Here is a 16,485-nt window from a genome sequence, read left to right as displayed (position 1 = left end):
GGGAACAAACACCAGAAACAGATTTGACCAGATGCCACCAGGATTTGGAAGAGGGATACAGGTTTGAGATTTCACTCTTGAGAGTAGATTTTGAAAGGGCGTAGACATTTATTGAAGTAAAATTTATGTCTCCATCAACAAAATCCAGTGAAGCGAAGTGACCTGGGATTATTTCCTGAAATGAGAGTTGGAGCGGGCAAAAATTTGGATTAATTAGAAAGGCAACTCCTGCTGTACGAGAGATTTAATCGCTAAAGTAGCCGGCCTTTTTCATCATTCGATTCCAGACAGCATGAGACGATGGAGTCGAGTGGGTTTCTTGTAAGAAAGCCACATCTAGTTTCCGTTGCCTTTCAAGGTTGACCACTTGGAGAACCTAGACTGGCTCGCACCACCATTTATATTGAGGCTACCAAGAATAGTCATGGAGATGTAAAAGAGGGAAGGAAAGTGAAATATGCGTATCATCCTTTTAGTTCGTTTTTTGCCTTAACAATATGTTTCTTAAACCTACTGCATTGGGGTTCCGTGACATTGTGGTCACTGGGTCGGCGAATAATACACCTTGCCCTTTCAATAAACCCATGCAGATCAGAAAAATGATCTTTTATTTCAATATATCTTTTTCTAAAAGTCTGGTTCAGAAACTTGAGTATTTGCGATGGTAAGACGTTGGAATCACTATGTGGGGAATTCCTCAATGTCGTGGGATTCCTCCTCAGACATGTCAGAAGCACTATCTGGGACCCCTGGCTCTTGAGACACCAGAATACTCTGTGGTGTGCAGGTGTCATCCTGCCCTGTTTCTGAAGGAACAGGTTAGGGAGAGGTTCCACCAGTCCAGTGTGAGGGAAGGAGAGAGAGTGTGAGGGAAGGAGAGAGTGTGAGAGCGAGGGAGAGAGAGTGTGTGGGAAGGAGAGAGAGTGTGATCGAAGGAGAGAGAGTGTGAGGGAAGGAAAGAGAGTGTGAGGGAAGGAAACGGAGAGTGTGAGGGAAGGAGAGAGGGTGTGAGAGCAAGGGAGAGAGTGTGTGTGAGCGAGGGAGAGTTAGGGATAGAGAGTGAGAGCAAGGGAAGGAGAGAGTGTGAGAGCAAGGGTGAGAGTGTGAGAGTGAGAGCGAGGGAAGGAGAGAGTGTGAGAGCGAGGGAGAGAGTGTGAGAGCAAGGGAGAGAGTGTGAGAGTGAGAGCGAGGGAAGGAGAGAATGTGAGAGCAAGGGAGAGTGTGAGAGTGAGAGCGAGGGAAGGAGAGAGTGTGAGAGCAAGGGAGAGTGTGAGAGTGAGCGAGGGAAGGAGAGAGTGTGAGAGTGTGGGATAGAGTGTGAGCATAGGAGAGAGCGTGGGAGAGAGTGTGAGAGCAAGGGAGAGAGTGTGAGAGCAAGGGAGAGAGTGTGAGAGTGAGAGCAAGGGAGAGAGTGAGAGCGAGAGAGTGAGGGAAAGAGAGAGAGAGCGAGGGAAGGAGAGAGAGCGAGGGAAGGAGAGAGTGTGAGAGCGAGGGAAGGAGAGAGTGGGAGAGCAAGTGAGAGAGAGGATAGAGTGAGAGCGAGGGAAGGAGAGAGTGTGAGAGCAAGGGAGAGAGTGTGAGAGAGAGGGATAGAGTGAGAGCGAGGGAAGGAGAGAGTGTGAGAGCAAGGGAGAGAGTGTGAGAGAGAGGGATAGAGTGAGAGCGAGGGAAGGAGAGAGTGTGAGAGCAAGGGAAGGAGAGAGTGTGAGAGCAAGGGAGAGAGTGTGAGAGTGAGAGCGAGGGAAGAAGAGAATGTGATAACGAGGGAGAGAGTGTGAGAATGAGGGATAGAGACTGAGAGCGAAGGAAGGAGAGAGTGTGAGAGCAAGGGAGAGAGTGTGAGAGCGAGGGAAGGAGAGAGTGTGAGAGGAAGGGAGAATGTGAGAGTGAGAGTGAGGGATAGAGAGTGAGAGCGAAGGAAGGAGAGAGTGTGAGCGCAAGGGAGAGAGTGTGAGAGCGAGGGAAGGAGAGAGTGTGAGAGCAAGGGAGAGAGTGAGAGCGAGGGAGAGAGTGTGAGCGTAGGAGAGAGTGTGAGAGTGAGAGTGTGGGAGAGAGTGTGAGAGCAAAGGAAGGAGAGAGTGTGAGCGCAAGGGAGAGAGTGTGAGAGCGAGGGAAGGAGAGAGTGTGAGAGCAAGGGAGAGTGTGAGAGTGAGAGCGAGGGAAGGAGAGAGTGTGAGAGAGAGGGAAAGAGTGAGAGCGAGGGAAGGAGAGAGTGTGAGAGCAAGGGAAGGAGAGAGTGTGAGAGCAAGGGAGAGAGTGTGAGAGTGAGAGCGAGGGAAGAAGAGAATGTGATAACGAGGGAGAGAGTGTGAGAATGAGGGATAGAGACTGAGAGCGAAGGAAGGAGAGAGTGTGAGAGCAAGGGAGAGAGTGTGAGAGCGGGGGAAGGAGAGAGTGTGAGAGCAAGGGAGAATGTGAGAGTGAGGGATAGAGAGTGAGAGCGAAGGAAGGAGAGAGTGTGAGCGCAAGGGAGAGAGTGTGAGAGCGAGGGAAGGAGAGAGTGTGAGAGCAAGGGAGAGTGTGAGAGTGAGAGCGAGGGAAGGAGAGAGTGTGAGAGTGAGAGCGTGAGAGCGAAGGAAGGAGAGAGTGTGAGCGCAAGGGAGAGAGTGTGAGAGCGAGGGAAGGAGAGAGTGTGAGAGCAAGGGAAGGAGAGAGTGTGAGAGCAAGGGAGAGTGTGAGAGTGAGAGCGAGGGAAGGAGAGAGTGTGAGAGTGAGAGCGTGGGAGAGAGTGTGAGAGCGAAGGAAAGAGAGAGTGTGAGCGCAAGGGAGAGAGTGTGAGAGCGAGGGAAGGAGAGAGTGTGAGAGCAAGGGAGAGAGTGTGAGAGAGAGGTATAGATTGTGAGAGGGAAGGTGAGAGTGTGAGAGAGAGGGATAGAGTGAGAGCGATGGAAGGAGAGGTGTGAGAGCAAGGGAAAGTGTGAGAGAGAGGGATAGAGTGTGAGAGCGAGGGAAGAAGAGAATGTGAGAGCAAGGGAGAGATTGTGAGAGTAAGGGAGAGAGTGTGAGAGCGAGGGAGAGAGTGTGAGAGTGAGAGCGGGGGAAGGAGAGAATGTGATAACGAGGGAGAGAGTGTGAGAGCAAGGGAGAGAGTGTGAGAGTGAGGGAGAGAGTTTGAGAGCGACAAGAGGGAAAGGGCCGGTCCATGGGGACCCATCAGCACTTGTTGAATCCGGGCAGCAGGAAGAAAGGGGAAGATTTGACCCACGACTTCAGTTGGGGGGTACAACCATCACGTGTCGGTAGAAGTTGTGGTATATGGTGGTGTCGTGTGTATAAATATATAAATAATTCATAGTTGTGTGTTGTTGGTGGAGACGGTAGTCTGACAGGATGAGGATGGAGTCTGACGTGATTCTTGGGGGTTTTTTTCACTCCAACAATTCAGAAAACCACGTCCCATGACTTTTTCTCTCATCCCAAAATCATTAGACATACGTCATGCCCAGATATTGTTGTAAATATGTGAGGAATGTGAAGGAAATAAATGCATTTTCATCAAACACTAAATTAGAAAAACAATAAATGTATTGAATTTTGTAAACTTTATTAACAAATCAACAATCAGATTGTAAATACATTGTTATAATCACAAAGTAAATAATCAGAAGAGAATGAATGAACAAAACGGAATGAACAAACAATGGAATGAAAATAAAGAACGGAATGAATGAACAAAACGGAATGAACGAAATCATTAAAACGAGCAAAACCGCACGGAGTCACCAACATGTCTATAAACCCCAATCGCGGGTTTAACGGGGTCCAGGAAGTTCCCCCTGAACACGTGCAGAACCCGCGAGTCCCCGAAACACGTAAACTCTCCCTCCGCACAATCCAACAAGAACCCAAACCGTTCAGGATCCCCCAGCACGGACAGGAGGGTTCTTTGATTGTTGTGCCATGTTGAGTATTTGTTTTCATATTTCACCAAACACCAAGACTCAGGATTCCCTCCTAACATGCACTCATTGCCACCCCCTTTCCTCCCCATGGAGTTTAAACAGATTCCGATTCCCCACGAACGACTCGACCTCACCTCGACCTCCCAGTAATGACGACCCGAGGAGAAACTCTCAGAGGAAAGAACTTGTGCAAGACGATCAAACCGATCAGGATGTTTCGGGTGATGATTGTCGGTCCTGGTTCGAGTCGCCGTCCTGAGATCCTGGGAGATCTTGACCCAAGGATGTGCAGTGTTTGGGTCCAGACTCGGGGTCCGTCCATCTGTGGACACGACGCGGGGTCACAGACTTTGTTAGACACACGGACAGAAACATAAACACATTAATCTCTTTTATAACATTTGAAATATGAAATACATTATTAATTTCACCTTCTTTACGAAACACAATTCACCTTTCTTTACCTGGTTAGGAATCCCCGACCATCCTCTTGTTCCCATATAACAAAACCCTCCCCCGACCATCCTCTTGTTCCCATATAACAAAACCCTCCCCCGAACATCCGGATATTTAATTTTCGCCTTCGTTCGATTTTCTTTTAAAATAAAAATAATGACGTTTCATGGAAATTGTAACATCTTGTGAATGGGTTATGGGGTAACATAAACCTGGTGTTACCTTAACGGTTAAGGTGGCTGGTTTAACATCTTAAGGTCCTGAGATTGAGCACCTGTCGTACCGTAAAAATAACACCTGGGCCCTGTTGCTGGAAGGATATCACATATTTATCCACTGGAGAGCTTCGAGCAACCGGGTCCAGGTGGGCTGATTCAACCTGTCATCCTTCCGAGGTGGACCAGGTGAGTTCCAGCTTACTGGGAGTAATAAACCATTCGAGCATCCTGCGTCGGATTCGCGACCTGGCCAGTACTGCACTCCTTAGCCAATGAAATGGCGTGAAAGGAATTGTATTATTACCTCCAACCAACGAAGGTGGACCGAGGTTATGTTTTCTCCCCTGTCTGTTTGTGTGCAGGATATCTCAGAAAGGTATGGACGGATTCGGACGAAATTCGGTGTACCGGTGGGGGAGGTGACAAGAAATAATTGATTCGATTTTGGTGAAGATCCAGATCCGGATACTAGAATTATTTTCGGGATTCTTCTTCATTGATTGGTGGTGGTTCAGATGCAGCTTGTGGCTGTTTGGCTGCATCATTTTCTGGGGACAGGACGTGCACTGATGCAATGCCCTCATTACCAGTCGGCAGGTACTCATTTTTCGCACCTTAAAAGGATGACAGCCTGTGTCAGCCCACCTGGTGTTCAACATCATGGCAGGGGCTCAAACTCAGGACCCGAATATTTAAAGCCAGCCACCTGAACCGTGCAGCCAACACCAACCTCACCATTGAATGATCGGGCGAACAATGATATACAGCACTAGACTATAGGGCATGTCGTCAAAATCCCTTCAGAAAGTGCTTTTTGTGGTCTCCACATTGGAACTACATATATTATGTCTTAAAATATAGGTATTGCATGTCTTATCAATATCCCCTTTGTTCCCACGCTCAAAAGTGGAGCATTAATTAGTAATTCTCGCCTAAAAATAATGCGTCAAACAAGTAATGTTTTTAAGGGGGTACTATGGGTCAAAAAGACCTGACTACATTCAAGAGGTATTATCTTGCCAATGTTTTGACAAATGATGCCATGTTTGGTATCAACATAATCATATAAGTGTCTAGTTTTAAGAAATACATTAATTAGCGCAAGTCAAGGTCAATCTTGTTAGTGACCTGAGGTCAAATGTCAATGACCTTAAATTTGGGCTAAGGTAAAATTAAAAATTTGCTCATAATTTTGTACACATTTACAAATATCAGATCATGCTGTAACATCACCAAGTTGTTTATAGGTTACCAAGCTGTGATCTAATGGAGAGTTTTTTGAAAAAATATTTTGCATGTTGCCATGGCAACGGTTTGCCAAATTTTGTGATTTTTTCTTGCTGATGAACTATTCGGACTGCCATAAATTCTGAACTAAAGATATTTTCCAAAAATGCTCATTAGATCACAGTACATAAAACAATCAACAATTGTGCCAATTTTCAAGGATGTAGCCCACTCACAACCTAAAAAAAATTACGCTCAAATCATTAATGGTCAATTCAATTATAAAATAGGTTAAATTGGGAAAAACATAAGTTTGTGCAGCACTATAAAGGATTTAAAAAGAAACTAATTTTCTAAAGCAAATGGCTCCTTGGAAGATTTTTCCTCTGTATTTTTAAAATGAAATAACTAGATTTTCAAACCCCAAAATGCTGTACTTTTCTTTAAAAACTAATCAAAAAGTGTATGTGGCAACCTACTGAAATATATTTCTTCTCTAAATAGAACTTTCTCTTTGGTATTAGTATCTCTACTGTTGAGATTTTTTTTTAATTGTCAAGTTTTGCTGCAGTTATAATTACTGCACTAACATGGACTACCAGATAAATACAGTGCACTTGTTAGGCAAAAACAAAAAAATTCAAAACATTTGCTTGCCCTCCCCCAACTGACTCTTATTTTTATGTAAAGGAATACCAACCTAAATTTCAACATTCAAAACTGCACACATTTTTTTTTTTCTGTTAGAAATTGCACATTCTAAATTACATCAAAACTGATGAATTTTAAACAATCATTCACAAGGGAGGAAAAAATGATTATGATTAATGATTAAGTTGGTAGAATATATTTGGAAAGGTCTTCTATCAAGTCATGTAGCAAACATTTTGCGGGGTCTTGCAGGGTGCAGGTTGGCTCCCTAGACTCCCGTGTTATAAATCCTCCAACAGGGATATCTATGGTAGGCATCTACCTTTTGTAGGGCAGGGTTATGTCAGAATATTGAAAAAGCCCGAAGATATATGGAATCGATCTACTACATGTAAAAACAAAAGTCCCACATTTTACGATTCATGTAGACTACACAAATCACAACATTTGGGACTGACCTGACCCAATTTCATAGGCCTCCCTACGTGATTGTACATGCAATTTTCTCATTCGTGATGTATTTGTGGGCTACTTTTAAACTTACCGGATGATTGGGTGACATTCTGATGCTTCTGTTTAGCAGTTTGGGCACGTTTTTGCTTGGTAGAATCAGTGAAATACCGGTAACACACTGCGTGGCAACCCCCAGTTTCAGGGACCGGCAATGCACTTCCACATGCGCTGCAGTGTAGACCATGATCGCGGACGAAAGACCTCGCTAAGTCGGCCTGGTTTCCCACCAAATCGCTCCAAATATCTACAGCACTCAAGAATGTTCTCCACCTTTTTTCGGTAAATGGCACAATATCACCACCGGCACCTGGAACATGTGCATAACACCTATTTTTTACACCAAATTTGACACCAACTGATGCCATTTTCACCGATACTTTTCACCAAACAGCATCTGTTTACACACGTGACCCGCTATTCGCCGTACCGCAGCACTCTCGTACGATGTTGCTGATTGGCTCCTTTTGCTATATGAGGCCCATGTTGATATTTTCCGGACCAATCACATAAATGAAAAATCGCAGCAACGTTGATAAATGAAACGTACAATTTGATTGGTAGTGGGGCGGCTTAGCCCAAATATTCAAAAGAATTGTGCATTTTGTGATACAAGCACCAAATTTGGCACAAATGTACATTAATATGTTGCGAACATTTTCAGATATTGGGCCGCTTGAAATTCTCTCTTTATGTCCGCCATATTGGATTTCAAAATGGCCGCCACTTGAAATCTACATTTGCTATTATCTCTGGACGTAATGCAGCTATTGACTTGATTCTGGTATCTTAATGTATTGTTACAGACACGACTTTGATGTTATAGTGGGCCGAGCGGAATGGCCGCCGTGTCCGCACAAGTTACCCGATTATACCCGAACGTTGACTAATCGCGCTACGCTAGGTCAATGAAGGAAAAGACACACGGCTGGATTACAATGACACGACACCAAGGGTTACGGTTCTCAAGACCTCCGGAGGAGATTATATTAGGGCGGAAGGTCAGATTACAACTACAAGAGGGACATCATAGAAAGACAGGCACTTAGACACACTTATATTAACCCCAACAGACGACAGATAAACGGGACAAGGCTGACTCACACGGGGATTGATGGCGAGGAAAAGCGGGTAGCGATGGCTCCAGGTGCACCTGGGCTCAGGGCAGAATCGACCCGGTTCGGTCCGGTCCAAAGATGCGGGGAGGTATCGTCGCGCTGGGGGTGGCGGTGGCTTCCTCTGCTCTCCGTAGTTCAGGCACATCTCCCGTCACATCCGGTGAGTCGCCACGTATATCCGGCGGGGAGTGACACGCCCTCGGCTCGTTAGCTCCGCCCCAGATGGAACCGGCCCGTTGCTTCTTATTGGGTGCGGGGGTTACCGGGCTCCGCCCCTGACGAGGGGCTGACAGCCGGCCCCTTCGTGGTAACCCCGTGGAGCGCATGGTCAATGGCGGCTAACCGAGCCGGTGTGAGGACGCACACTCCCCGCGCCGCCCCCCTCTGCTGTTGTAGTTGTTGTTGTTGTAGCTTCTTCATGGGGAAGAGATGCGGGGAGGTATGGGAAGGTCCTAAACTCACTACTGGTGCCATATTATCACATTCTGGTGCAACGAAGAGTCAGAATTAATGGAAACGAGTCCTTAACTGACATAGACTAAGAATAACTAGCAAGATGTCCTATAGTTGTCTACGTGAGATGCGGTGAACCTGGGTGCGACATTTAATGGGGGGATTAGGGGAAGGTCGGCTCTACTGATTGTTGTTTACAGACAATGGGACTAGGGAATGGGGGATTGGGGATAGTTGGGGAGTATTGGGGAAATAGGGGAATATTTACAAGCGGATATGGAGGCCAAATTCCATATTCGCAACATTGCACCCTTCTCTACCCTCGGGGCGTCCCAACCCGATAAATTTTTACCTATTTTAGTGTGGCACTCAGATGTAGTTCCCTCTACTATTAACTCTACCCTGAGTGCGACAGTTTTACAGATATTCACAAATGAGTAAATATGTCCCCCTGCGACGTTGCACCCTTCTCCTCACAGAAACACACCCACAGGATAACCGAATCCGGAAAGAATTCGCAAACTAAACATACAGCCGGTAGGGAGCATTATTTACAAGACTACGCTGATATTTACACTACGATCCAGGACCTGTTTTTGGAGGAACACATGCAGATGTTATGCATAGAGAGAGAGCACGCATGCTAGCATCGATACACCAACCCACGAGTGCTCTGTGGCCTTACGGCCTTTAATAATGTGCAGAGCACCCCTTCCAAGCACCAACAGCACCACCCCATCACACAGTCAGCACCATCCGGTGCACCAATAAAGTGTCTATAATCACCGGTGGTGTCGCAGCCGGCCGATGTTCTGCCGCTGGTCTTGCCTTCGTGTGGTGCACTTGGCCTTCTTGCCTCTTTCAAAAATAAAGAAAGGCGCCAACCGCGTCCATTTCTGTATTGTGGCCTTCAGTGGTCAACTATTAGTGGTTCACCTGTATGGCATAGGTGCCACGTTGACCCATAGGTCCATCCACGGGTGGTGCTTGGCCGCATAAGAACTGCGGTCCATGGTGGGTGGCCACAAACATTGCGGTCCATATGGTGTATCGATCCCAGCAGCAAGCAGCGAAAGTGCAGGCCCACAACTGCGTCGCCAGCACCTCTCTCTCCTCTCTCTCTACCCCAAAGCCAGATCCTCGGAGGTGGGAGACAAAAGAAAAGACAATTGAGTAAGGTGGTAAGGGCGCAAAAGTGCACGCAATGTAAGGTAATGCACACTGGGGGCACATGGGAACCAGGTGAGACAGGTACGTTCCTACCGTACGCCCCCCCCCCACCAGGTAACCTACATGGCCCCTCCCTTACCCCTTACTGTATCCACAAAACACAACACTACCCATAAACATCTACTTTACAAATCAACAAACATCCCTACTGTCTTCCCCGTTCCTCCCATAAACCAAATTCGTCTTCTCTCCCTCCTAACCAATCAAATTTGCCATTCTCAACTCTCATCAAAATTTGCCATTACCAATTCAACATCATAATTTGCCATCACCAATTCATCATCAGTCCCTCCTAAGGAGGGAGAGATGGAATCACCCCAATGTCTCATCCACGTCGTGATGCGTCTCACAAATCCTCACAGCAATTTCATTTCCTGCAACAAAACAAAGAAAACACAGGTGTGGAGTCATCATCACCACAGGTAAGTGGCTGCGTATGGTGCGACAGGTTCATCAATCCTAACTATCTCCTAAATGACTTTAACAACTTTACACTACCCGGGGTCTTTCTCCGGCCAAACCATTGGCCCTCTTACACTATGGGTTCTAAAAACCAATTCCCATTGGCCAAACTGTGGTGCTTTTCAATTTGGGGTCTCACTCCCCCGATTCATCTCTCGGTGCCCTCGCACAATTTCTGGGCTGTGGCGTGTACCTCTCCCAGCGGGTCTACCCACCTGCACACCTCCACCACTGCAGTTGCCTCCGAGCTTACCTGCTCCTTACCCTAACCTAACTACCTGGGGAAGGCCCTCTGGCATTCTCCCCACTCGGTGCCCTCTCTGGCACTGGGCTGCCCGATCCACACCCGGGATCCTCAGGCACCCACTCACAACTACCGGCTCCCAGAGCCCACCTGCGGCCTCACCTGGCCGACATCCTCACAGTGGTGGAGTGCCCAACCAACTACACACACTAACAGGCTACACGCCCAGCCATTTCCACGACACTAATGCACCCATCCACAACACCATTCTGCAACCGCACCACAAATGCCAATATCCAACCACAATTTACCTGTACCCTCTACCTAACACTTACACTACCCGCCCCGGGTACTCGTGAAAGGGGTCCACTCTTCCCCCATCCACACCTTCGCACCATGCACACCACTCCGTACCACTTACTCCACACACCTGCACTTGCACACCTGTGCTCTCACACCTGGTGCCACCTGCACCCTTCTCTCCCCAAGCGCATTCGCGCTGATCCACACACTCACTACTCATACACTGCTCCACACTGCTCCACTTCTCACACAGCATCATCTCATCTAACTCCTCCCCTCTGAAACTTGCGCTTCCCAGTCGTCCCTTTAAACTATTGCGCTCCCACGTCATTATAATCCACACTAATCTACCTGCGTCCCCACTACAGGTATCAGTCACTAACTAAACTTAACGTTACCTAATGTCATCTTCGCTAGATCCCTACACACCATATCCTAACCCACCCGGGCTAGTTTTCACTGCCATACACCCCATAAGCTATTGCGCATTTGCCCCACTTGGGAAGGGTGGCAGGGATGCCACTCTTACCCACCGGGCACATCGCTCACTACCAATCCCCCAGTCCTCTGGCACTAATAAGCCCCCCTTTATTCAGAGGTACTGGGTCCCGCCTCGGCATCTAAAGCCGAGGCAATCCACGGGGGCGCCTGCTCGCCGGTGTAAGGTCTTATCCGGTCGGCGTGGACGATCCGAGGGAGGGCTCGTGGCCCCATTTTGATCTTAATGACCACGTCACAGATTTGCGACAGGACGACTCCTGGGCCTTGCCAGGGGGAGGTGAGCTTTGGGCACCTTCCCTTCCGCCTCCGGGGATTAAAGAACCAAATCTTCATCCCCGGAGCGTATTGACTCCCCTGGCTCCGGTCGTCGTACCTGCGCTTCATCTTTTCCCCCGCCAGATGGAGTTGGCGGCGGGCGAAGGCATGGACTAGCTCCATGCCTTCCTCTAGGTGACGTGCGTACCCCTCCCTCGGCGGGTTAACCACTGTGTCTGGCACGGGACCGCATAGCAAGTCGGCGGGAGCCCGTAACTCCCGCCCATACATAAGCAACGCTGGACTGCATGCGGTGGCCCCGTGCTGGCTGGTTCGGTAGGCCATAAGCAAATAAGGGAGATGTTCGTCCCAGTCATCCTGACGGGTGGCGGTGAACAGTGCCAGTTGTTGGATTAGAGTTCGGTTGAATCTTTCCACCATCCCGTCAGATTGAGGTCTTAAAGGCGTTGTTCTGGTTTTCCGAATTGACAGGAGACTGCACACATCTTTTAGCAATTTGCTCTCAAAATTTCGTCCCTGGTCGGTGTGCAACTCCTGTGGAATCCCATGCCGGCACACAAATCCTTCCACGAAGGCCTGCGCTACCACCCCTGCTTCTTGGTTGGGGAGGGCGTAGGCCTCCGGCCACTTGGTGAAGTAGTCCATCACAACGAGGATGTACCTATTACCTAGGCGGGTGCGGGGTAGTGGGCCTAGGATATCCATGGCCACCCGCTCTAGGGGGGCCCCCACCTGGTGTAATTGAAGGGGGGCCCTCATCCTCCGTGCTGGTCCCTTTTTGGCAGTACAGGCGTCGCATCTCCGACACCAGTCCTGTATGTCGCGCCCCATATTCACCCAATAAAACCTCCGGCGTACCCGCGATATTGTCTTTGTCCTGCCCAAATGGCCGCCGGAGCGGGTACCATGCACCTGTTGCAATATGACGTTCTTGAATTTGTCAGGGACTATCACCAGCCAGGAAGTTCTATCAGAGGGAACCTCCACCCACTTGCGATACAAGATGTTGCCTTTCAATTCCAGGGTCTGCCACTGAGCCCAATACGCCTTTGTTTGCGCCCCGAGGGGGGTGACCTCTTCCCCCTTTGGTCTTTGCCCCAATTTGACCCATTGGAACACCGGCCCCAGAACAGGATCCTCCTGCTGGGCCGTGCTCCAAGCCAACTCTCCAAATTCTTCGTCCGCGGTTAGTGGCAAAATTGGCCCTCTCACCCGGGTTGCCCGGACAACGAGGGTCGGGTCCGAATCGCCCAATTGCTCCCTCTCCTCGTGTCTTGCACAAAATTTGCAGTTTTCCCCCAGACAAGGACGCCGAGAGAGTGCGTCCGCATTACCATGGGCCTTCCCGGCCCTATGGGCCACATCAAAATCGTACTGCTGCAACTTTTCCAACCACCTTGCAATTTGGCCCTCTGGTTCCTTGAACCGAAGGAGCCATTGCAAGGAGGAATGGTCAGTTCTAACCAAAAATTTCCGCCCGTACAAGTACGGGTGGAAATGGTTCATGGCAGCCAGCATAGCCAATAACTCTTTGCGAGTGACGCAATAATTTCTCTCGGGCCTACTTAAGGCCCGACTATAATAACCAATCACTCTCTCCACGCCCTCCTGTGTCTGAGACAAAACTGCGCCCAATCCTTCCTGGCTCGCATCCGTGTCCAGGGTAAATGTCCCGTTGCTAGTGAGGTATGCTAGAAGGGGTGCGGATGTCAGACACCCCTTCAATTTTTGGAAGGCCTCGTGGCACTCCCGTGTCCAATTAAATCGCGTCCCCTTCTCCGTAAGCCGGTGGAGGGGACGGGCCAACTCCGCAAATTTCGCCACAAAGCGCCGGTAGTAGGAGCAGAGTCCCAAAAATCCCCGCACCTCTTTGATGGTACGTGGTGCGGGCCACTCCTCTACCGCTTTAATTTTGTCTGGGTCCGTTTTTACCCCCTCGCGGCCGATCACGTGACCTAGATAGGCCACCTCTCTTGCAAACAAAGTGCACTTACTCGGGTTCAGCTTCAACCCTGCCTGTCTGAGGCACCCGAACACCTGGTCCAAATTAGCTACTGCCTGGGGGAACGTTTGGGCATGTACCAGGACGTCATCCAGGTACACCAGGCATGATTGCCATGGCATGCCGCCCAGTACATGCTCCATCAATCTTTCAAAGGTGGCGGGGGCGTTACACAAACCAAACGGCATCACAGTAAACTGATACAGTCCCTTACCTGTGGAAAATGCCGTTTTCTCCTTCCCTGCCCTATCCATCTCCACCTGCCAATACCCACTCTTGAGGTCCAAAGTTGAAAACCAATTTGAGCCCGCAACGGCATCGAGGGTGTCATCAATCCTTGGCAGGGGATATGAGTCCTTGAGTGTCACGTTGTTTAGCTGGCGATAGTCCACGCAGAACCGCGTGGTCCCATCCTTCTTTTTGACCAGCACAACAGGTGACATCCAAGGACTTCCCGAGGGCTCGATCACGCCTGCGTCGAGCATTTTTTCAACCTGCTCGTCAGCCTCCGCCCTCTTGCTCCAAGGGAGCCGTCGGGCGGCCTGACGAATAGGCCGGGCCTCACCGGTGTGGATCTGATGTTTCACCAGGCCCGTACGTCCAATATCCTCGGTGGACAGGGAGAAGAGGTCCAAATGGGACCCAACCAGTTTGTGTAAGGCCTCCCTCTGGGTACCTCCCAACTCTACGCTACTACGATTTACCATCTCGCAAATGGGATCGGGCCAATTCCTACTTGTTATTGAAGGCTCCCCCCGGGGTCGGCTCGGCTGGACGTTCTCGCCCCTCACTGTCGCGACTTCCTCAACTGGGGTGCAGCCAGCTACCCTCGTGCCCCTTACTATAGTGCGTGGTTCTGTACTCATATTTATTACTCGGACGGCCACTACCGGTCCGTCCGTTTTTACAAGGGTGCGGCCCACGATTAAACCCGGTATGGACTGCGCTGCCACCGGTTCGACCAGGCCGCAGGACTCCTGCCACGTTGGGCGAGCTGCCCACCGGGCCGGCACTATCGCCTCGGCCCTTGGGGGGATGGTCACGGCCTCAGAAGCCTCCAGCTCCACTCTCTCGGCCGTGCTCACTCCCCCTAACGGCAGCTCTTCTACTCCCACCTGCAGGATCCCCCGGCACAAGTCGATTTTACAGCCGCTGGCAGTCAACAGGTCCAACCCTATTAAACATGGGTCGCACACCTCCGCCACCCAAACATCTATCTCTCTCCTTACCGACCCTAACTTGAGGGTCACAGAACCACGCCCTATGATCGGGGCCGTTACCCCGGTAGCAAGCTGCAAACTATAATTTTGCAGGCGCTGGATCTTATCCCAGCCACCTGCGCTCGAATCAAGGACCACAGGGCTGATGATCGTGGCGCTAGCTCCTGTGTCCACTACGGCGTCTACCCCCACGCCGGCAATTTTGCATCTAATTGTCAGACTACCGGTTCCAATTTGGCCACAATAAATGACCTGTCGCGTCAATGAGGGCTCTCCTCCATCCTCTTCTGCCGAACACCGCCCTACGTGCCCGACACCTTCTAGTTTCCCGGGGTCTGGCGGGGGGGTGTCTGGGGTCGGCTAACCCGCTCCCCCCTGGGCGGAGTTGAGGACCTCAACCGCCGGGGATCATCCCGGCGCGCGGCTCGACAGTGCCGCGCCAGGTGACCCAGACGGTTGCAGGTATAGCACCTCACCTGATAAGGTGCTTGCCTCCGGAATTCCAAATTTCCCCCCCTGTAGGTCCGAATTGGATTACCTGCTCGTGGTCCACCGCGGGCCACCTCCGGGGCCGCCTGCCATGGTCCAGGTCCCGCCAGGCGCTGGTCCACCAGCCTCCGGACCATGCCCGCCAGGTCAGGACCCACGTCGTGGGCGGGCCCCCTAAGGGGTCCGCCCTCCATCGGGGGTCCCACCTGGCGGACCGCCATTGCGAGACGCTCGCCCCCCCGGGCCAGGGGCCTCGCTGCTTCCCAATGGGCCGCAGCGTCAGCCGCCTGGCTCAGAGTCTGCGGGCGCCACATGGCGAGCTGTTGCCGGAGCTCAATGTCCGGGAGGGCCTGGATAAAATGGTCCAGCGCCAGGCTTTCCCGGGAATCCGCTGCCATGCTAGCATGTGCGATCCCCACTGCGCGGCGAATGTCGTGGGCAAGTTCCCCGATGGCTTCCTGGGGCTTGCGCTTTCGCAGCGCGAGCTGAGCTTTAACAAGCTCGCTCTGCTGTTCTATGCCGAATCGATTAATTAGGGCGTCGCGGAGGGCTGGCAGGGTGAGAGCACCCGCTGGTAATGCCGTCAGCACCTCCGCCGCCGCGCCGCGCAATGCGGCCACCAGGTGTACTCCACCTTCGTCCTCACCCCAACCGTTGCCCTTACACACACAGTCGAACTGCGCCAGGTACGCGCGTAGATCACTCTTGCCGTCATACGGCGCGAGTGGGACCTTGTGGGACCACCTCGTATGCGAGTCGTTGCCCGCCTGCCGGACCCCGTGCGTCGCCCCTTGCGGGGTCAGCGCGGGGCCGAACCGGCCGGGCCCCCACAGTACATTACCCCCAAGGGGCTCTCGTGCCTCCCCGGTCCCTCCAACACCTACCCCTGTTGGTGTCGATGCACGGGTCACACCTCCGCAACCCGCTACCCATTCCATACCACCACAACCTTGCTCACCCACACCTCGCACCTCTCGTTCCATACCCTCCGGACCAGCCATACACCTCACTCTTGGCCTCTCACGAACATCCGGGTCTATCTCGACCCCCAAGCTTATCAAATCACCTGGCGCATCATACGCACGACCATATTGGTCACCACTTACACCGGGTCCTCTTTCTCTTCGCTTCTCCTCCATCACCTGCGAATCCCTCATCCGGTTAATGAGCACATCATCACGATCCGAACACAGACTTTGGACCAATTCTTTTACTTCCTCCTT

At 50.8% G+C, this 16,485-nt stretch overlaps 1 protein-coding gene across 2 annotated transcripts in view; it reads right to left on the bottom strand.

The window, feature by feature from the left end:
• Positions 1-3,525: 3,525 nt before the first annotated feature.
• Positions 3,526-16,485, bottom strand: part of LOC137414968 (E3 ubiquitin-protein ligase TRIM7-like) — a 130,311-nt gene continuing 117,351 nt past the window's right edge. Inside the window, exons 8-9 of one of the 2 annotated variants that reach the window (XM_078770141.1) lie at positions 6,999-7,274; positions 3,526-4,224 (exon numbers count right to left, since the gene is read on the bottom strand). In XM_078770141.1, the coding sequence (XP_078626267.1) occupies positions 3,695-4,224; positions 6,999-7,274 (806 nt within the window). In that variant the 3' untranslated portion in view covers positions 3,526-3,694. The remainder of the gene's footprint in view (positions 4,225-6,998; positions 7,275-16,485) is intronic. The other variant, XM_078770142.1, reaches the window with a different exon arrangement.

This window comes from Myxine glutinosa, chromosome 1 (assembly GCF_964187855.1).
Source record: "Myxine glutinosa chromosome 1, kmMyxGlut1.1, whole genome shotgun sequence".
In the NCBI taxonomy this organism is placed as follows: domain Eukaryota; kingdom Metazoa; phylum Chordata; class Myxini; order Myxiniformes; family Myxinidae; genus Myxine; species Myxine glutinosa.
The sequence above is the reverse complement of the archived record's forward strand: the minus strand, read 5'-3'. Positions and strand labels throughout refer to the sequence as shown.